At 33.7% G+C, this 22408-nt stretch overlaps 1 protein-coding gene across 1 annotated transcript; it reads left to right on the forward strand.

Annotated features, from left to right (window-relative positions):
- Nucleotides 1–288: 288 nt before the first annotated feature.
- slc34a1a (solute carrier family 34 member 1a) lies at nt 289–17918 on the forward strand. Its single transcript, XM_067383576.1, has 11 exons — nt 289–358; nt 565–711; nt 2469–2612; nt 5749–5860; nt 7059–7254; nt 10248–10343; nt 11334–11454; nt 12410–12577; nt 13942–14058; nt 16599–16723; nt 17340–17918. Exons 2-11 carry the CDS (start codon nt 600–602, stop codon nt 17916–17918), a joined length of 1770 nt encoding a protein of 589 aa, XP_067239677.1. The 5' UTR covers nt 289–358; nt 565–599.
- The last annotated feature ends 4490 nt before the right edge of the window (nt 17919–22408 follow it).

Here is a 22408-nt window from a genome sequence, read left to right on the forward strand (position 1 = left end):
TACAGAGCAGAATATCAGCTTCAATGGTAAGACGTCAGAAACATTGATTTTCAAGTTCAAAAGGTTCTTCAACTCAGTATTAGTTCAGGGGGGTGTACACTTATGCATTAAGTGGCATTTACTTTAAAGAAAGCTAGTTATATGTTACAAGCAAAACTAACAGAAGTTGTTGGGATTTTATTGATAGAATACATGTGATTTAAGTGTTTTAAGTTGTTTTTGAGGACCACTGTATAGAATAATGCATAAGTGACATAATATCTTCTTTCTGACCCAGCTGCGGGTCACGACCCCAGAAAAACCAGCACAGCTCTGGACCTGGTGAGCGGCTGCCATGACCAGACCTCCAACACTGAAGGTGACCAAACCCTGGGAAGGAGGATAACTTCCCAAAGTCCATTGTGTGTCTGTCAAACATTCTGTCTGGATTTTTTAGGACTTTTAGAGTCATGCTTATTTTGAACTGTACAAAGTAACTGTTAATAAACTAGCTCACGTGCACATCAAAACACAAACATCATGTATTTAATCATGTATTTTGGCAACTGTTTTTCTCTCCTGCAGCGCCCACAAAGATTAGCGAGGACAGACATAAAGAAATGTCTTCTTCACTGTTCATCAGTTTGCTGAGGGTTCCTCTGCTCCTGCTCCTGCTCTATGGGTTTGTTTGTTCTCTGGACGTCCTAAGCTCTGCTTTTCAGCTGGCTGGAGGTAATTATTCACCCTTAACCAGCCGTTTTGCATCTGTTAACCACATCTTTACTTGCTTTAAAGTTTTCTTTGACCTTTCAGCCATTTTGCTTTCTAGCTTTGATTTTGACTTTCAATTAAGCACATTTCCCAGACAAATTCCCATGTGCTTTTTCTGTTATTTTGGGCTGAAATGTTATTTTGTTTTCATGCAATTCTACATAATAGTACACTGGGTTTAAAAAAAAAGTTGGGTTGAAAATGGACAAACCCAGTGATTGGGTTGTTTTAACCCAGCAGTTGGGTTATATGTTTGCCCAACATTTGACTGAACCCAAAATAGGTTAGAAATTAAAAATCAGACATAATTACTAGAGGCAATAATAATAAGCAAAAGGTGAACATTTATTAATAAGCAATTTAATGAATGTTTATTGTTTAATTATTAGACTTATTAATAAATGTTAATTTCCAACATACTTTGGGCTGATTTTAACACTCTCGGGTCGGCAGTCACGCTGGTGTGATCACCGCGTTTTTTTTCTAACCAGTGTGAAAGAGACTCAAAATACTCTAGCTCATTATTTATGCAGCTCATTAGAGCTCTTTATGCAATTCTTTTGTCTTCTCAGGTGAGAATCACCCATTATTCATGATTATTCACGCCTCCACGCATACTGTGTTTCTTGACCAAAGATGTTTTAGAAAATTTAAATCTCTCTATTGTTTTATATGAACAAGCAGGCAGCATAATTTTTACCTCATTTTGAAGCAAAAACTCTAGTCTACTAACTCAAATACCCAGAAGTCTTTTGAACAAAGATTTAATATATATTTTTTGGCCTTATTTCAGTGACTTAAGTTTTTTGTTTTTTCAATAACCACGCATAAACGTTATTCCTTCAAAAACACAAACATGTACATACATGTTCCTCACATATTATTGTAGCCTAGTTTGTGCTGAATACAGTGTAATGACACTTTTTTCCATTAATATGTTTATGAACAACTGAAAAAAGCACAAATGTCAGGGCATGTCAAAACTTCTCCAGGGACCCAAAAAGACCCCTGAGGGTTAAGCAAGCAATACAGTCATTTTTAAACAACAGTTGAGTTAAATAAAACTACCCAGCAGGTTGGGCAAACATTTACCCAAACACTGGTTTTGTCCATTTTAAACCCAACCTGGGCTGTTTTTAACCCAGCATTTTTTAGAGTGTATCATTATTGGGTTGTTTCTCATTTTTCAAAGATTTGAACTGTTGTACATGTGTGAAATGAGGCTTTCTCAAATCATTGGTTAGACATTAAGATTTAGTTAATCAATTCTAAACATGTTAATGACGATGAAGAAATGGCTTTGCATGATTAACTTGAGCAGTCAGCGCTGTGGTGCATGTCATCTGTGCAAAAACAAGCATAACCTGCTGTTACAGGGTTAGTTCACCCAAAATTGTCATGATTCACTTGCTCTTGTCATTTTTAAACCTGTATGGTTACTTTTTTTCTGTGAAACAGATAAGTCATGTTCGTTATACCTATAAAAGTGAATAGGGGCAGATGGAAAAAATAAAATCAAAATAATCAGCAGTCCCTAAACGGTTTCATTGTATGTAAACATTTTGTGTTCCAAAGAAGAAAAAGTCATATTGGTTTGTGTTGACATGAGGGTGAGTGAATGATGACAGAATGTTCATTTTTGGGTGAATTAACCCTTTAGGATGATCACAGCAAAACTAGTTCACTAAAATGAAGCAAGTGTTTCTCTCTTTTGTCAGGCAAAGTGGCTGGAGACATTTTCAAGGATAATGTCATCCTGTCCAACCCCGTCGCCGGACTCATGGTGGGGATACTGGTCACGGTTCTGGTCCAGAGCTCGAGTACTTCCACATCCATTGTGGTCAGCTTGGTCTCGTCTGGATGTAAGAAATGCAACTCATTTTTAGCACAGACTAAAATCATAACCTCAGGTTCATATCATCAAATCATTCAAATATAATTAAGTACAATACCATTCAGAATTTTGGGGTCAGTAATTATTTTTCTTTAAAAAAAAATAAAAATTTGCAAGGCTGCATTAAACTGATCAAAAGTGACAGATGACATTTATAATGTCACAACATTTCTATTTAAAATAAATGTTGTTCTTTTGAATTTTCTATTTATCAAAGAATCCTGAAAAAATGTATGAAGGTTTCCACAAAAATCTGAAGCAGCTCAACTGTTTTCAACATTGATAATAATGATAAATGTTTCTTGATCAGCAAATCATCATATCAGAATGATTTCTGAAGGATCATGTGACACTGAAGACTGGAGTAATAATGCCGAAAATTCAGCTTTGATCACTGGATATAAATTACACTTTACTATATATTCACATAGAAAACAGACATTTTAAATTATAATAATATTTCACAATATTACTGTTTTTACTGTATTTATCATCAAGTAAATGCAGCTTTGGTGAGCAGAAGAGATTTCTTTCAGAAACATTAAAAAATCCCAATCTTTTGAACCATAGTGTACATAAAATGGCAATTAATTTAAATATTTATTTCTTTATTTAGATTTATTTATTTCTATACATAAATACATATTACACATACAGAGCCCCGCAAAAAAAAAACAAACAAACAAAAAAACTTTTTTTAAAGAAATAAGATTTTGTTCTCTCGTTTTAGTAAATCGTGGTGTTGTTGGACTAATTTGTTCCTTCCTTTAAACTTAAACAAGGGAACAAATTATTAAACCGTGCACACAATTTACTTAAAAAGAGGGAACGAATTCTTAAAACATGCTGATGTATTACTAAATCATGGGAACAAATTGTTAATATGTTCACATATTCATATACATATTTATATGCATTTTATTTGTACTGAGAAACACCCATAAATGAACATCATTCAAAGACAAAAACAGTGAATAGACAAAAAAAGTGACTTTAAAAGTCAATATATTGGTTGTTTTTATTTTCATATCATTGAACATAAACCCATCAGTGTCTAGGTACTCGTGCAGACGGACGTAAAATTCCTGGCGACATGCTTTTAGCTTAACTTACCTTAACTTTTTATCTGATCCAGAACTTCATGACATCCAAAGTTCCTTTTAACAAAAATAGTGACTCATGGCTTAATTCTCTGCGATCGTCTGCTCTTGCGAAACTTGGTACTTTTTATTCCACATTATTTCCGGAAAGCCTTATCTCTATATGTTGTTGCATAATTTTCCCAGCTTTAATGAAGTGACATCTCTCACGGATGAACTAATTAGCTGGTGCATTTGCAGCGACGGCCTCAAAGTGTGAGAAGCTTGTGAAGTGTGACTATCAGAGCTCGATCCAGAGAAACACCAGAGCGCCGATGAAATCGCAACAGATGCACGGCTTTAATTAGGAAGTTTTGTTTGGGTTAATGAGCTTATGTTTAGCACAATAAAGAGATTTATTATATAGCAGCAACAGTGGGAGATCTAAAAGTCTGAGATCACATGCCAAATGGGATTAGAAAATATTAAAACAAGAAATTATGGTGTAAAATGATATTTCAACAACATCAGAATTTTTCAGTGCAACTTTTACTCAAATGTTTATGCCGAAATAAAATGTGCATTCATTTAGAAAAAGGCAAAATAGAAGCATTTTAGCCAGTAACCTAGACTGTACAGCGTGTGTGTGTGTGTGTGTGTGTGTGTGTGTGAAGCTGATGGGTTTCAGACTCCACAGCAGTTCAGTCTCTTGAAAGAAATCTTGATGTTTTGAAATGGATTGAAGGGAATAACCTTGCTTTTCTCTGAGTAAATGAATTGGAGCTAATGGATGTGGGAGTGTGTTCATTCACACTAAGATCTGTGGGTCTTCAGCGAAAACACACTCCAGCTGCAAACCACAGCAGAGCAAGGGACTGTAATTACTGCAATTACTGATGCTAAATTACACATTGATAGTCTCTGAATGGAGATGTGACTTGACTCTAATGCCAGCCTGATTTAAGAGTCAGTTGAAACAATGGAAATGATAAGATGTCATATCCAGCATCAGAAGAGATACATCATGATGGTGAATTTTGCACATGCAAACACCACTTAGAAAATATAAAACTCTATAATGCATTTAATAGAAGGGCATTTATAATGTTTTTAAATAAAGTCTCTCCAAGACTGCTTTTATTTGATCAAAAATGCAGTAAAAACAGTGAAATATTATTACTATTTAAAATAAAATTTAATATGTAATTTATTCCTGTGATCAAAGCTGAATTTTCAGCATCAGTCTTCAATGTCACATGATCCTTCAGAAATCATTCTGATATGCTGATCTGCTGCTCAAGAAACATTTCTGATTATTCATTATAAACTACCATTTTAAAGTTTGTTGTGAGTAAGATTAAAATAAGATGCATCAAATTGATCAAAAGTGACAGTAAAGACATTTATGAAGTTACAAAAGATTATATTTCAAATAAATGCTGTTCTTTTGACCTTTCTATTCTTTGGAAGCTTGTTTCTGCCACTAAATAAAAAATAAAAAAGATAACTGTGACTGTTTATCTCACAATTCTGAACTTTTTTCTCACAATTGCAAGATATAAACTTGCATTTGAGAGTTATAATGTCAGAATTGTGAGATATAAACTCACAATTGCAAGAAATAAAGTCAAAATTATGAATTATGTCAGAATTGTGAGATATAAACTCACAATTCTGACTTTTTTCTTGCAATTACGTGTTATAAAGTCCAATTCTGAGGAAAAAAAACACTTTTCAAAATGATTTCTGAAGGATCATGTGACACTGAAGACTGGAGTAATGATGCTGAAAATTCAGCTTTGAACACTGGATATATATTATATTTAACTATATATTCACATAGAAAACAGATATTTTAAATTGTAAATTTTTTTTTACAATATTTCTGTTTTTACTGTATTTTTCATTAAATAAATGCAGCCTTGATGAGCAGAAGAGACATTGTTGCAGCCATATTTAAATCTTTTGTCCAGCAGTGTAAATGTGTGTTTGTATCCGTGTGCGTGTGTGTGTGTGTGTGTGTAGTGCTTGAAGTGAAGTCTGCCGTCCCCATCATCATGGGCTCCAACATCGGCACGTCTGTCACCAACACCATCGTCGCCCTGATGCAGGCGGGAGAGAGGAACGAATTTAAACGGTACCAACCAAATGATTTTCACCATCACTGTTATTAACAGGATTAAATCACACTGACATGCAACCATTTTGTTCACTTAAAGTATTTATAAGCTCACTTGCAAAATGCTTCTCAATGTTGCAGAATTGATTTCTTAAAATCAACATGAAATCAAAATTGTGCCCATTTACATTGTCAATGCATGTTCTAGGTCTTGCTGTGAATAATTGATCAGTGCGTGTTATTTCTTAGAAAACTAATTATCTTTCTAAGCTTTCATCAAAATGCAATAACTTTTTTTCCTGCCTCTGAAATGACTTCAATTTCAGCTTACGCCACCTAGGTGTAGACTAATGCGATGCAATAGTCAAGTATATACTGCAAAAAGTGATTCTCTACCTTGGTATTTTTGTGTTTTCCAGTACAAATAATCTTAATAATGTGATATCAAGGTAATTGTGATGCAAAATGACATCCTGAAGTCTTGTTTTCTGAGAAATTAAGTGAGTTTCTGATTAAAACAAGAAAAAAATTATCTGCCTAAAAAGGTGGGAAAAAAATTAGAAGGAAATCAAGTTTATTTTTCTGACACCATTGACATATATTTGCAAAAATATAAATCACTTTTTGCAGTGTGTACCTATTCAGGTGTTGTTTTAGGTAATGCAACCTTTCCAAAATCCTGGCAATAATAGCATATAATATTTCTGTAGGCCGACCCACCAGTCAGCATCTTCCCGGTTCCCTCGACAAAAACCCACCAGCCGCATTGGCTTTTGAATTACTGCAGAAAATAAGCTTGTGTTCACCACAGACCTTATTTCAGCCATTCACATTCAAAAACACATTGACTCCAGGACGATGGAACCAGAAGTGCTCAAATGCAACTCATTTCTGGGTTTTGTCCTACAAAAATACATCATCTCTGGAGCAAATAATGGTGATGACCTTCAGCCTTCATGTTCTGTTTAGAAAGCCTTTTCTGATATGAAACCATCCAATTCCACATAAATAATTTATCATTTCCATCACATTACAGACTGAATGTGCTGCCAGTGTCATTTCAGGTGGACTTTTACAACCTCAATCAACAAATTTCCTTTCTCTTCTGATTTTATCCAGGAAAAACACGTATTAAAAAAGCATCAATGATATATGCGAAGACTATAAACAGTAATTATAATTTTAAGCTGTTATAAGTAATCCTGTCGTTCTCCAGGGCGTTTGCCGGGGCGACGATCCACGACTGTTTTAACTGGCTGTCTGTGCTGGTGCTGCTGCCGCTCGAGGTGGCGTCGGGTCTGATGAGTTTCCTGGCCAGAGTCACTGTCAGCGGCTTTCAGCTGCACAGCGGAGATGAAGCGCCTGAACTGCTGAAGACGCTCACCGAGCCCTTCACCAAACTCATCATACAGGTGTGTGTGTGTGTGTGCGCCAGGCATATGGGCCCACCAGGACACTGTGTAGTAAAAAAATGTGTAAATTATCTTGATATTTCTTTGTTTTTACTTTTTTGTAATGGAGGGTGAATATATTCTTTATTAATATGTTTTATTCTTGCTTTTGAACTGTAACATAAAACATAATACATAACTTTGTGCACAAGACAAGATAAAGAGGGAATAAATAAATAAACAACAAAAAAGTTGTCAATAGGATGAAACTACGGAAGAGGATTAGGGCCAAGCAATAATAAAAAACTAAAACCATCTCGAGATTAAAGTTGTTAAATTTCAATGAAGAAAAAAAGTCGAGATAAAACGTTGAGAATAAAGTCATTAAATTACGAGAACAAATTCGTTAAATTATGAGAAAAAAGTCGAGATAAAATGTTGACAATAAACTCGTTAAATTACGAGAAAAAACTCGTTACATTATGAGAAAAATGTCGTTAAATTTCAAGAAAAAAGTCGAGATAAAATGTTGAGAACAAACTCATTAAATTATGAGAAAAAAGTTGTTAAAATACGAGAAAAAAATCATAATTTAATGATTTTTTTCTCGTATTTTAACAACTTTTTTCTCATAATTTAATGAGTTTGTTCTCAACATTTTATCTCGACTTTTTTCTTGAAATTTAACAACATTTTTCTCATAATTTAATGAATTTGTTCTCGTAATTTAATGACTTTTCTCATAATTTAATGAGTTTGTTCTCAACATTTTATCTCGACATTTTTCTCGAAATTTAACGTCATTTTTCTCATAATTTAATGATTTTTTTTCTCGTATTTTGAGAATGTCGTTAAATTTCGAGAAAAATGTCGTTAAATTTCGAGAAAAAAGTCAAGATAAAATGTTGAGAAGAAACTCATTAAATTATGAGAAAAAAGTCGTTAAATTACGAGAACAAATTCGTTAAATTACGAATTTGTTCTCATAATTGAACGACTTTTTTCTCGTAATTTAATGACTTTATTTGACGACTTTTTTCTCATAATTTAATAACTTTATTCTCAACATTTTATTTTGACTTTTTTCTCAAAATTTAATGAGTTTTTTCTCAAAATTTAACAACTTTAATCTCGAGATGGTTTTATTTTTTTATTATTGCTTGGCCCTAATCCTCTTCCATATGAAACAGAATTATTAGTCCAGTGTGAGAAAGATTTTTCTAGTCGACTATTAGTCGTTCATTAATGCCATTAGTCAACTAATTGCACTTTGTATTAATTTAATTACTTAAATATATACTGAGGAGAATACTGAACCATAATGAGCGTTTAATATATATAGGCTTGATATAGCCTATTCTACGCTCAAGCGCACACATAAGGCTTGCTGCAAAGTAATGATAATGAATGTGTCCAGAAAAAATAGCAAGGAGACATTTTAATTATTTATTAAAGGGTTAGTTCCTCCAAAAATGAAAATTCTGTCATTAATTACTCACCCTCATGTTGTTCTACACCCGTAACACAAATTAAGATACTTTTGATAAAATCTGATGACTCAGTGAGGCCTGCATCACCAGCAATAACACTCCCTTTTTCAATGCCCAGAAAGCTATTACATTTAAAACAGTTCATGTGAGTACAGTGGTTCAACCTTAATATTATAAAGTGACAAGAATATTTTTTGTGCACCAAAAATAACAAAATAGTGACTTTATTCAACAAAATCTAGTGATGGGCGATTTCAAAACACTGCTTCATGAAGCTTCGAAGCTTTAGTTTCAAATCAGTGTTTTGGAGCGTGAATCAAACCGCCAGAGTCACGTGAAAAAAACACTAATGACGTAACGAAGCCCCGTTTACTGAAATCATGGGATTTTGACGCTCCGAACCACTTATTCGAAACAAAAGATTCGTAACGCTTCATGAAGCAGTGTTTTGAAATCGCCCATCACTAGATATTGTGGAATAAAGTCACTATTTAGTTTTTTTTTTGGCACACAAAAAGTATTCTCGTTGCTTTATAATATTAAGGTTGAAGTCTGAACTGTTTTAAATATGTCTTTAGTAGCTTTATGGGCATTGAAAAAGGAAATTATCTTGCTGGCAATGCACTGAGCCATCGGATTTCATCAAAAATATCTTAATTTGTGTTCTGAAGATGAACAAAGGACTTATGGGTGTGGAACAACATGAGGGTGAGTAATAAGTGACAGAATTTTCATTTTTGGGTGAACTAACCCTTTAATAAACTAGTGTTTTTTGAGTCAGAGATGAAGTTGCTGACTTCATCTCCACAGTATAGTGAACACACCTTCAGAGATAAATGCAACTTTCACACATAAGTCAATAGTATTTGTGTTCGATTTGAACTGGCTCGTTTAAAAGTCGACATTTCAAGATTTGGATAAATGTATTTCTCATGTCTGTGAGGCAAGTATACGCTGAGTTTCAGTTATCTTTATTTTTCAAAAGCACAGCGTTTACTAGTTATTGTGAGTTTAGACCCTTTACAGTTTCGAATCATGTATTACTCTTGTTCCTGTTGTTATAAAAAATAAACTCCAGTGATCGCGCCGGCGCCTCCATGTCTTGCAGAAAACGCACTATACTTTAGCTTCACAAACTCTTGGATATGCACCTAATAATAGCGCACATTTATGTTGGTGAGCGGCCATGTAAAGTTGCTACTACTTACATGTTTTAAATGATAAGCCAAATTCGAGGTTGTTTGGATTTCCTGCACGCCACACTGTAATTACCACAAGGACCCGCTTGACTTCACCACAAGTTCAAATGTATTACTTTACAGTGAAGTCTAGTTGTTTTCGTTTATTTCCTTCAAATAAAATCCTGTGTCCTGCATATCATCGTTAAATCTGTGGTCAGTGTGTTCAGACTCATGTTTCCTCCGGTGTTGAGATATGCAGGATCTTCTGTCAGGGTGTATTTTCTGTCAGTGCTCACAGCGGCACACAGAGTCTCATGCTGACTGTGGCGTCTCGCCCTTCTAGCTGGATAAATCGGTGATAACGGGCATCGCCCTGGGCGACGAGTCCATGAGGAATCACAGCCTCGTGAAAGTCTGGTGCAAGTCCAGCGTATTTGTGGTAACTTTCTCCTGACACAAACATTGTTCATGCTCATAATCACACATATCAAGAATTTACTGACACACTTTCAAATTAACCTAAAGTTTCTTGTTTCTTGATGTAATTTTGCTTGATTCATTTTATGCAATAAGTTTATATACAAACACACACACATAAAATGACAAAAGAAATGTTTACAAATTATAGATTTGTTTAATTTTCCATAAAATGTATTCAAATTTATTTATTTTTATATAAATTGCATGCAAATTTTTATGCTGTTTTTTTTATTTTATTTTATTTTATTTTATATTTTCTCATTATTGGAACAGAGCATTTGTTATTTTGTGTTTAATAAATAACAATTTTTTTCCCACTTAAATGAGAATATAGAATGATTATGTTTAACTGAAAATTATATCAAAATGAACAAAAATAAGCTTTTTTTTCCTTAAAAAATACTTTCTTATATCTTTGACATGTATGGAAGCTTGTTTCTGCCGCAGAATAAAAAATAAAAGAAGTATTTAAGATTTTTTTATTGCACAATTTCCCACAATTGCGAGTTTATATCTCACAATTCTTACTTTTTCCCCTCAGAATTATGAGATTATTGCAATTCCAAGTTCTAAAATCTGAGTTCAAATCACAATTGCAAGATAAAAGTCACAATTACTTTCTCAATTTTTATTCCATTGCATAAAGAAGCTTCTGTAGAAATGAGACCTGGACGTGTTCCTGACAGTGAGTTTCTCCCTCACGGATTCACACTAAACTAATACTAGCCTTCATGTGTAAAGTGAACTTTTCCTGGTCAGGTTGTGTTTGGATAGGCGTTTAAAGAGCACTGAGACAAACACAGTCTGTCAGTCATTGACACTCATCATCATCACTCACTGTCACGTCAGCGTTCACTGATCTGTGATGGTCTCTGGCAGACTGTAATACTTGCTCTTCTTCTGTTGTGCAGTCGTTTTTAGAGAAGTTCTGCTGTTTCTCTCTCTTCAGTCTTCAGTGAATGTGACAGCAGCTGCCGCCCAGAACTGCTCCGCTGAACTGCATTGTGGGAAGGACAGTAATCTCACCTGGATCATACAGAATATCAGCAAGCCGATCAACACAGAGAAATGTGAGTGTAATCTTAGAGTCATTTAAGTGAAATAAGTTTGTCTTATTTCTTCTATCCAGGATTTGTGTGTGTGTGTGTGTGTGTGTGTGTACATTTTATTTATTTAATTTCCATCCATTTTTTTTTTTTTAGTTTTTATTTATTTTTATTTTTTTTATTTATTTTTTTATTTACTTGCAATTTATTTATTTTTATTTACTTTCTATTCATTTATCCCACTTTATTTTTTATTTTTTTATTCTAGTTTTTAGTAGTTATTTTATTATTTCCTTTCCATGTATTTATTTACGTTCTATTCACTTTCTTTATTTATTAATAGGTTTTATTTATGTATATGTTTGTTTTTTTCATTTTCTATTTATTTAATTTTAGGTTTTATTCCTATATTTTTGTTGTTATTTATTTACTTTCTATTTATTTATTATTTACTTTCTATTATTTATTTATTTATATACTTTTATTTACTTTCTATTAATTTATATTTTTATTTACATTCTATTCATTTACTTTATTAATCTGTTCGCTTTCTTTATTTTCAGATTTGATTTATTTGTATTTTATGTATTTGTATTTTTTATATTTTCTATTTATTTGCAGTTTTGCATGCTAAAACCACAAAAAAAAAAAAAAAATTTGTTACTTGAAATAAAATAAAAATTAACTGAAAAAAAATAAATAAATAAACTTGATGTACTAAATAAAACCGAAATAAAAATGTATAGAAACCATATCGCCATTCATTAACTATTTCAGTCGTATCGGACTCATGGTGATTCTGTCGACCATCTCTTGCCAAACTGACCATGAATTTTCCTGGCAATGATTTTTATCTCAATGTTACTAAAATAATACTGCCCCCTACTGATCATCTGTGTTCATTAGGGCCCGAGCACCGATGGTGTGAGGACCCTATTGGAATTGCTCCGTTTTTATGCCTGTTTTTTGTCCTCCGCAGGCCGGCATCTGTTTGTGGATTCGGGTCTGTCGGATCTGGCGGTGGGGCTGGTTCTGTTAGCCGGCTCTCTGATGGTGCTGTGCTCCTGTCTGCTGCTGCTCGTCAAAGTGCTCAACTCACTCCTCAAAGGTCAAGTGGCAAAGGTCGTTGAAGGGGTCATCAACACGGGTGAGTGGAGGAGAGAAGTGTTACTGTAGTATTTACTGTTAGTGTTGGGGATTTACACAACCGAACACACACAAAGCTGTTTGTAGATGTTGTGTAACATGCATTTAATAAATTCAAGCCACCTGTATTTATATAGCTAATGCTCTAAAACAATATTGATTCAAAGCAGCTTCACATAATCAATGCTCTTCAATATGAGACACATTCAAATTCTGCTGTAAAGACAATAGTCCATTAATTATCTTTAACTAAAACTATTAAAAAAAACATTTCTGTTATTTGAAATAAAATAAAATATAAATGTTAGTTAAAAATATAAACATTTAAAAATCGAAATGTTGCATTGGCGATAAACTGAAATAAGTTTAAGTTGAAGCACTAAAATTATTAACTGGAAATAAATTAAAACTAAAACTCACTAAAAATGAAAACTAAAACTGGAATATAAAATAAATTAAACCTATATAGCAATGTTAAAAAAAAATACAAATGCACATAATGAAAATACTAAAATTTAAATGAAAATGAAAAATATAGAAGTTAAAGATAATTTAAAATATTTTTAAAAAACTATAATAAAATAAAAAATATTTTTTAAAAACTATATAGCTATTTAAAAATAATAATAAAATCACAAGTGCATATAATGAAATTACTATTAACTAAAATTAACATGAAAACTAAAAATATAGAAATTAAAGCTCATTTAAAATATTATTAAAATATGTTAAAATAAATAAAAACTACAACTGAAATAAAAAATAAATAAACCTATATAGCAATATTTAAAACAAAAGAACTAATAAAATGATGAAAGCACATGACAAAATCACTAAATATTAAACTAAAACATAAAAATCAAAGCTAAAAATATATAAGTAAAAGCTCATTTAAAATATGAACAAAAAATAAAAAATAAAACTGCACATAAAATTCCTAAAAATGTAACTAAAATAAAAAAATGCAGAACCTCATTTAAAATATTAATAGAACTATACTAAAATAAATTAAATCTGTAAAGCAATATTTAAAACAAACAAAAAAACTAATAAAATAACTAAAAATTTAACTAAAATTCACATGAAAACTGAAAAAAAAAAAATATAATTTAAAATATTAGAGTTCAGTATGAGTTATATGAGTTCAGCAGCTCTACAGAGCACAAACGTGTTATTATTCAGCTCAATAACACTGTCGATGTTGCAAAATTCATCAGTTAACAAATTCAGTAAAAAATTGATAAAGAGATTTCATAAGTAACATGTTTCCCATGTGCACACAGCTTTAAACTCTTACAGTACGTCAACAGTTGTCTCGTTTGTGTCTATTTTTAACGTCCATGTTTCCTGATTTCCCCTCCACAGATTTCCCGTATCCTCTGGGCTGGCTGTCAGGATATCTGGCCATGCTGATGGGAGCAGGAATGACCTTCATCATCCAGAGCAGCTCCGTCTTCACCTCTGCCATGACTCCGCTCATAGGTGAGTCTCTCCAGTTAGAAGAGTGTTCACAATACATGATGGAGACCACCAGCAGGCAGCAGCACCAGATTACTGAAAACACATTAATAATGCATCCATCCCAGTCCACAAATACATTCTGTAGATTCACAGGCCAGAAATGTAAGAGCATGCACACAGTGAAGAAAAGAAAATCCAGCAGATTTTATTGCATTTTTAAGGTAAACTATAGACCACTGATGCTTCGGCTGTAAATTAATGATCGAATAATCAGCAGTTTTCATAAATTTTTGCTGTTTTGTTCAAATGTACAAATGTAGAGCAAAGGTGAGGATGAACTTCATTGGCTGTAATAAATATTATCTGTGACTTCAGCTCTGTCAGGTCAGGCAAACTCATGGTGCTTTCCCTTTCAACTATTTCTTCATTAATTTACCCCATTATTCCACAATGATTCATGGACTGCTGCGTGATTATGGTAATTATTAACTTTTCAGCCAATGGGGGGATCCCTCTGTCTCTTTGAGATGGCTGTTTCCATGGAGTTCATCACTTATTAAAGCCCCTGGAGAGCTGAAGTGTCACTGGACTTATTATTAATAGTAAAAACAGGGTTAAAAGATCATCAGCGCTGACAAAAGGACAGGAGCCCCATGATCTCACAGGTCATTTGAATTCATTATGAGGAGGACATTTACATGTAGTTTGTTTTTTGATGTTTTTCCTGCTTCATTTTGAGTTTATAGAAATTATATGATGATATCAAAGAATCCTGAAAAATAAAATATATCAGTTTCCACAAAAATATGAAGCAGCACAACTGTTTTCAACATTGATGATAATCAGAAATGTTTCTTGAGCAGCAAATCACCATATCAGAATGATATCTGAAGGATCATGTGACGCTGAAGACTGAAGTAATGATGCTGAAAATTCAGCTTTCATCACTGGAATAAATTATATTTTACTATATATTCACATAGAAAACTGATATTTTAAATTGTAAAAATATTTCACTTTTTTTAGTGTATTTGATCAAATAAAAACAGCCCTGATGAACAGAAGAGACTTTACAATAAGGTCCCTTTTGTTAACGTTAATAAATGCATTAACTAACAATGAACAATATATATTTTTTAAGCATTTATTAATCTTATTAACACACTCTGAAAAATGTTTGGTTAAAAACAACCCAAGTTGGGTTGAAAATGGACAAACCCAGCAATTGGGTTGTTTTAACCCAGTGGTTGGGTTAAATGTTTGCCCAACGTGCTGGGTAGTTTTATTTAACCCAATTACTGATTAAAAATGACTATATGGCTGGCTTAAAATGAATCCAAAATAGGTGAGAAATTAAAAATCAGACACATAATTACTAGAGTAATACAATATAACAATAAAATAACAATAATAATCAAAAGGTGTACATTTATTAATAAGAAATTTTTATTGTTTATTATTCATTATCTTCTTAATAAATGCTCATTTATTAAACATATTAATACATGTTAATTTCCAGCATATTTTAGGTTCATTTTAAGCAAGCAATACAGTAATTTTTATACAACAGTTGAGTTAAATAAAACTACCCAGCAGGTTGGGCAAACATTTAACCCAACCACTGGGTTAAAACAACCCAATTGCTGGGTTTGTCCATTTTCAACCTAACTTGGGTTGTTTTTAACCCAGAGTGCATTAGTTAATGTATTAACTAACATGAACAATGAGCAATACATTTGTTACAGTATTTATTAATCGTTAATGTTAGTAAATACAATCCAGCTGTTTATTGTTTGTTCATGTTAGCTAATGTTAAAGAGGACCTATAATTCCCCTTTTTACAAGATGTAATATAAGTCTCTGGTGTCCCCAGAATGTGTGTGTGAAGTTTCAGCTCAAAATCCCCCACAGATCATTTATTATAGCTTGTCAAATTTGCCCCATTTGGGTGTGAGCAAAAACACGCTGTTTCTGTGTGTGTCCCTTTAAATGCAAATGAGCTGCTGCTCCAGAAGAGGGCGGAGCTTTAACAGCTCAACAACAACAAAGCTGGAGAATCTCACGCAGCCAAAATGAGGATTGTCAGTAACGGTGTTCAGCCTTACATTGTTCAAACCGGAGTCGACACTGATGGAGAGACTCAGGAAGAAGTTACAACTTTTACAATGAAATCTGAGCAGCTCGTTTTTTCACATGCTTGCAGAGAAAGGCTTACCAAAAACAAAGTTACTGGGTTGTCCTTTTTCACGTTATTTGGCTTGGTAGATGCACCGCGGACCCAATTATAGCACTTCAACATGGAAAAAGTCAGATTTTCATGATATGTCTCCTTTAAATGAAACATTATTGTGATATCTTTCAAAAAATCTTACCAACCCCAAACTTTTGAATGGTTCATATGTATGGGAAGACTGGGGCTAGTTAAAAGGCTTGAGTAAAAAGTCCAGTTTCACAAATGTATTCTCTAGATGTTGTTTCAAACGTAGTCTTGTTCCTCAAACCAAAGGATGATTCCATATAGCATTGATTGAACACGCTTCTTAATTCCTGTATGTCCGCAGGCATTGGCGTGATCAGTCTCAATAGGGCGTATCCTTTGACCTTGGGCTCCAACATTGGCACGACCACCACGGCCATCCTCGCCGCTCTCGCCAGCCCCAGAGAGAAGCTCCCCGCTGCATGTCAGGTACGGCAGAGAGAGATACCAATCACAGCCTTCACAGAGCACTCACTGGAAATTTCAATTTTCTAAAATCATTGCATCTTATCAAAAATTCAGGGTGAAAGTCTGCTTGCTTTTCCAACTGGATGATGAATAAAATGCATCTCCTGGATGTATAGCACTTATTATGCATTTATTTATGCATATTAGTGGTGCGTGCTTAGGCATCCCAAACCACTTGTTTGTTTAAATCCCTAAACAGAAGTATTACATTCAGAGTTTAATGGATTCAGCTAAAATTATGCATCGTTTTAAAGAGAGATTTCCTATGGAAGCTTGTTTCCGCCATGAAATAAAAAATAGAAAAGGTAATTGTGTCTTTTTATCTCACAATTCTGACTTTTTTCTCACAATAGTGAGATATAAACTCACAATTGCATGTTATAATGACCAATTGTGAGGCAAAAAAGACTGACGTTTTTTCTCAGAATTTCGAATTTATATCATACAATTCTGAGAAGAAAAAAAAAACTAAATTGCAAGTTTATATCTCGCACTTTTTAAGATGCAATCTATATCACACAATTGTTGATTATTTATGTGCATGTAAATCTGCTGTATACTCTCATCTTCCCTCCAGATTGCTTTGTGCCATTTTTACTTCAACATCTTTGGGATTTTACTGTGGTATCCAGTCCCGTTCACTCGTCTGCCCATCCGGATGGCGACTGCGCTGGGTGAACGCACAGCCAAGTACCGCTGGTTTGCCGTGCTCTACCTGCTGGTCTGTTTCCTGCTGCTGCCCTGCCTCGTGTTCGGCATCTCTCTGGCCGGATGGCAGGCCATGGTCGGCGTGGGTGCGCCGTTCGCCGCGCTCACCGTCTTCGTCCTCCTGGTCAACCTGCTGCAGTCCCGCAGTCCCACACACCTGCCCAAGACGCTGCGCAGCTGGGACTTTCTCCCGCAGTGGATGCACTCTCTCAAACCGCTTGACAAACTCATTACCAAAACCACGGCGTTGTGCTGCAGCCCGGCTCGACTGAATGACCCAGATGTGGTCGTAGTGTCTCCAGACACAATAAACATCAAGCCAGAATCAAAGAAACAAGCCGAGCAGTGGTATGATAACCCTGCCCTGTCCCTACCGGAGGAGATTTCCTCAGAGCCCAGAGTCTTTAGACTTAGAGGACTAGAAAGATGCAACAGCACGCCGTTATAGAAAGTCTGTATTCTTCGTAAAATGAAACATCCGGGTTTTTAGTGCCTTTGAATGGCCAGTCTCAGATTTAAGCTCTGTTCCAAAGCCAAGTGAAAATTTTAAGGCATCATATGCATGATTATTCTGCCTTTTAAGATGTCATATTCTGGCCTAAATATAAGACAACATCCCATGCATCTTTCATGTAGGAGATGATCTCATAATGCGTGGTGACAACTCAGTAAGAGACAAAGTAAAAAAAAAAAAATGCTGATTAAAAATGTATTTTAGTGCCGAAAAGTACACTGTAAACCCAAATAAGTTGGGCTAACTTTTTTTGAGTATGATGTTCCCAATTTTAAGTATGCATCAAGTTGAGTTTGTAGTACTGTTGCATGTTAATTGCTTATTGCTAACTCATTCAGCAATTATCATAAAAGATTTTGTTAATGAACTTTCTTCACTTTTTGTGCTTGCAAATCAAATGATGTAAACCCTAATAAGTTGTCAGAACTCAAAAAAGTTAAGAAACTCAACATTTAAGATTTTTATTTTGTACTCATACATTTTTATAGTTCTTAACTTGAAATATTTGACACTAATTTATACATTTAATTATCAGGTTATCTCAATGTAAATATTTTGCTAGCTATAACACATTCAGAAAATGCCAACTTGCTAATTTGCTAACATGTTAATAATAGCATGGTTTAGCACTTACTGAATGAGCACAGCAACTTAAAACATGTAACTTACCTGCTCTCAAACCAAGCAGCATGCACCACTTGTCACCATGATGGAAACTCTCAAACCCACATTAATGTTTTGTTATGCTAGATGAGTTTCTGTTAATCACTACTAAATCTCCCTTACCATTAATCTTGCACACAAAAAAAGCATTATATAACATTTAATTTTAGCATTTACTCTTCCTTTCGAGTGCCATGGGCAAAGCATGCTGATAAATAACAAATTCAGCCCAGTTTCAGTTGAAATCAAGTTAGTCTAAATTAAAAGAAATGGGTTCATACAACTCAAAACAATGAAACAGCTCAGTTTACTTGAAATACGTCAGTGCTGTAAACTCAAAAAAAGTTCTAAATACTCATAACAGTTAATTTTACTGAACAAATTTAATTTAAGTTTTTCCTACTCAAACCAATTAAGTATTTTGAGCATTGGGGTTTACATAGTGATAAAATCAGCATATAGGCTAAAAGATCTAAAATGAAGATTAAAAACAAGAAATCAATATTGTCAACCCAGCTCTCACGTCCACACAGTTGAGATATTTAGCTTATCCACATTGTGTGACACTTTCAGACTGACACAGTTCCGAAAAGTGTCACATAAATGTTATTTCGGAATGTTCTTTGCTGTATTATTATGCTTATTAGAGTTTACATACTAATACCAAACTCTACTAAAATCAAAGAGGGGTGCTGTTTATGTTACTGCCTATTTAGAGTATTTCAAATCAGTCACTTTTAAGGATGCTGTCTTAAAATGGAGCTAGTCTCTTGCGCTCAACAAAGCTGCATTTATTTGATCAAAAAAAAACATTAAAAACTGTAAAAATTCTGAAATATTATTACAATTCAAAATAATAGTTTTCTATGTGAATATATATTCAACTGTAATTAATTCCTGTGATCAAAGCTGAGAATTTTCAGATATCCAGTCCTCAGTGTCACATGATCCTTCAGAAATCATGTTGTGATACTGTGATATTTTTTTCAGAATTCTTTAATGAATGAAAAGCAGCATTTATTTTAATTTTTTTTAAATCATGTCTTTACTGTCACTTTTGATCAATTCAATGCATCCTTGCTGAATAAAAGTATTGATTTCTTTAAAAAAAACAAAAAAAAAACAGACCCCTACTTTTGAACACGAGTGTAAGTCGTACACAGCAAGGCAGTTCACTAGGTTTTGGAACAGAGCCTTAGTTTTGCATGGTGCATATTCAAATTCAAATTGCATTTTTGGAGCAAATCGATCTAATTTTATTCACCATAATATTTTCACAATAGGTTGAGAGAATTATATGAAGCCTTATCTGCAGGCCATTGTGTCTCTGAGGAATCTGGTAAATGAAGATTTTGTTGTTTTGTCCTGCAGCCGTGCACAAATGTTTATTATCTGCAGCGTTATGTAAATCTCGCCGAATAAGTGGTTTGAAAGCCTGCATCAACAGACGGGGTCTGTACGGCACAAACATAACTCAGAGCATCCCAGCATGCCTTGTGTTATTAAATATACAGATATTAAAATCCAAATAGCTGTCTTTTTAATTTCCTGGCTTGCTTAATGCAAATGAGAGAATGGACCACATTGAGTGTTATTAAAAAATAGTTTGTTTTAATTAAGTATTAAACATTCTTCAGTGTATTAAAAGCCATTGAAAGCAGAATATTTGCTCTAATTCAAAATATTGAAATGGCAAGAAAAGCTTATAGATTTACTGAGTGGTTTTCAATTATAAACGCTGAAAACTGACCAACTGTTTCATCATACAGTCAACAAAAACCCCACATAATAATGTTTTAGTGTGCAGGGACGTAACTGTTTCAGTGAAATAAATAAGCATGCATGTTCTTTTGTATACGCTTTTTATATCCAGTGTATCCTCTTCTATGTTGCAGTTTCTTCATTGAATGAAACACATAGTATGATTATTTGACAACAAAGCAGCATACTACCCTGCTGAAAAATAAAAAACCTGATTTAAATAGTCTCAGTCTGACTCAGTCTCCCAGTACCCAAAACCCAGAAAACTAGCTTTGACTGGTTTGAGAAGTTGGTTTCAGCAGGTTAAGGTTCGAAATATTTGTTGTTGTATAATGCATTCTTTCACATGCAAAGGCCGTAACCTTATCTTGAGCATTGGGGGGATGAAAGTTGGTCTTTTTATGTAAAATAATTAAATAATTAAAGTATTACAATGGATTTAAAGGAATAAAGTAAAAGAAACAAAAATGCTAAAAGAAGTTCTAAGTCCAGTTGTAGTAACTTGTGAAGTAATCAATTTAAATATGTTGCAAATAATATTATGTACACATTCACTCTAGAGCTGCACGAATAACCGTTAAAAGATCGCAATCTCAATTCAAACACACACACGATCTCATTCCTTAATGACAACGATTAGCCTGTCTACTCTTCAAATGCTGATTGTACTGATTATATCGATTACAAGCGACTGTTAAAAAATGTATTTGTCATTGAATCATTCATTCAAGAGATTAGTTCAAAAACGCTGATTCATCCCATAATGAAGTAGGCCTATTTATGAGTGAGTCATTGAATCATTCATTCATTCATTAATTCAAAAAAATTTTTTTTTAAATAATCCATTCAGATTAAACATTTCTATGGAGCCTCGCACATGAGATGCAAGGGAAAAAAGTAAATTGCGCGCATGATTTAGTAAAACGTGCTCTCAATTTAGTAAATCGAGGGAGCGAATTAGTATTTCGTTTCCTCGATTTGCTAAATCGTGCACAAGTTTTACTATTTTGTTCCCTCGGTTTACTAAATCAATCACAAGTTTTACTAATTCGCTCCCTTGATTTACTAAATTGTGCGCAAGTTTTACTATTTTGTTCCCTCGATTTGCTAAATCGTGCACAAGTTTTACTATTTCGCTCCCTTGATTTACTAAATTGTGCGCAAGTTTTACTAATTCATTCCCTCGATTTGCTAAATCTTGCACAAGTTTTACTATTTTGTTCCCTCGATTTACTAAATCAATCACAAGTTTTACTATTTTGTTCCCTCGGTTTACTAAATCAATCACAAGTTTTACTATTTCGCTCCCTTGATTTATTAAATTGTTCGCAAGTTTTACTAATTCATTCCCTCGATTTGCTAAATCTTGCACAAGTTTTACTATTTTGTTCCCTCGATTTGCTAAATCGTGCACAAGTTTTACTATTTCGCTCCCTTGATTTACTAAATTGTGCGCAAGTTTTACTAATTCATTCCCTCGATTTGCTAAATCGTGCAAAAGTTTTACTATTTTGTTCCCCTCGATTTGCTAAATCGTGCACAAGTTTTACTATTTTGTTCCCTCGGTTTACTAAATCAATCACAAGTTTTACTATTTCGCTCCCTTGATTTACTAAATTGTTCGCAAGTTTTACTAATTCATTCCCTCGATTTGCTAAATCTTGCACAAGTTTTACTATTTTGTTCCCTCGATTTGCTAAATCTTGCACAAGTTTTACTATTTTGTTCCCTCCATTTGCTAAATCGTGCACAAGTTTTACTATTTCGCTCCCTTGATTTACTAAATTGTGCGCAAGTTTTACTGATTCATTCCCTCGATTTGCTAAATCTTGCACAAGTTTTACTATTTTGTTCCCTCGATTTACTAAATCAATCACAAGTTTTACTAATTCACTCCCTTGATTTACTAAATTGTGCGCACGTTTTACTAATTCGTTCCCTCGATTTAAAAATCGTGCGCATGATTTAGCAAATCGAGGGAACAAATTAATAAATTGTGT

This window comes from Chanodichthys erythropterus, chromosome 1, assembly GCF_024489055.1.
Source record: "Chanodichthys erythropterus isolate Z2021 chromosome 1, ASM2448905v1, whole genome shotgun sequence".
Classification (NCBI taxonomy): Eukaryota; Metazoa; Chordata; class Actinopteri; order Cypriniformes; family Xenocyprididae; genus Chanodichthys; species Chanodichthys erythropterus.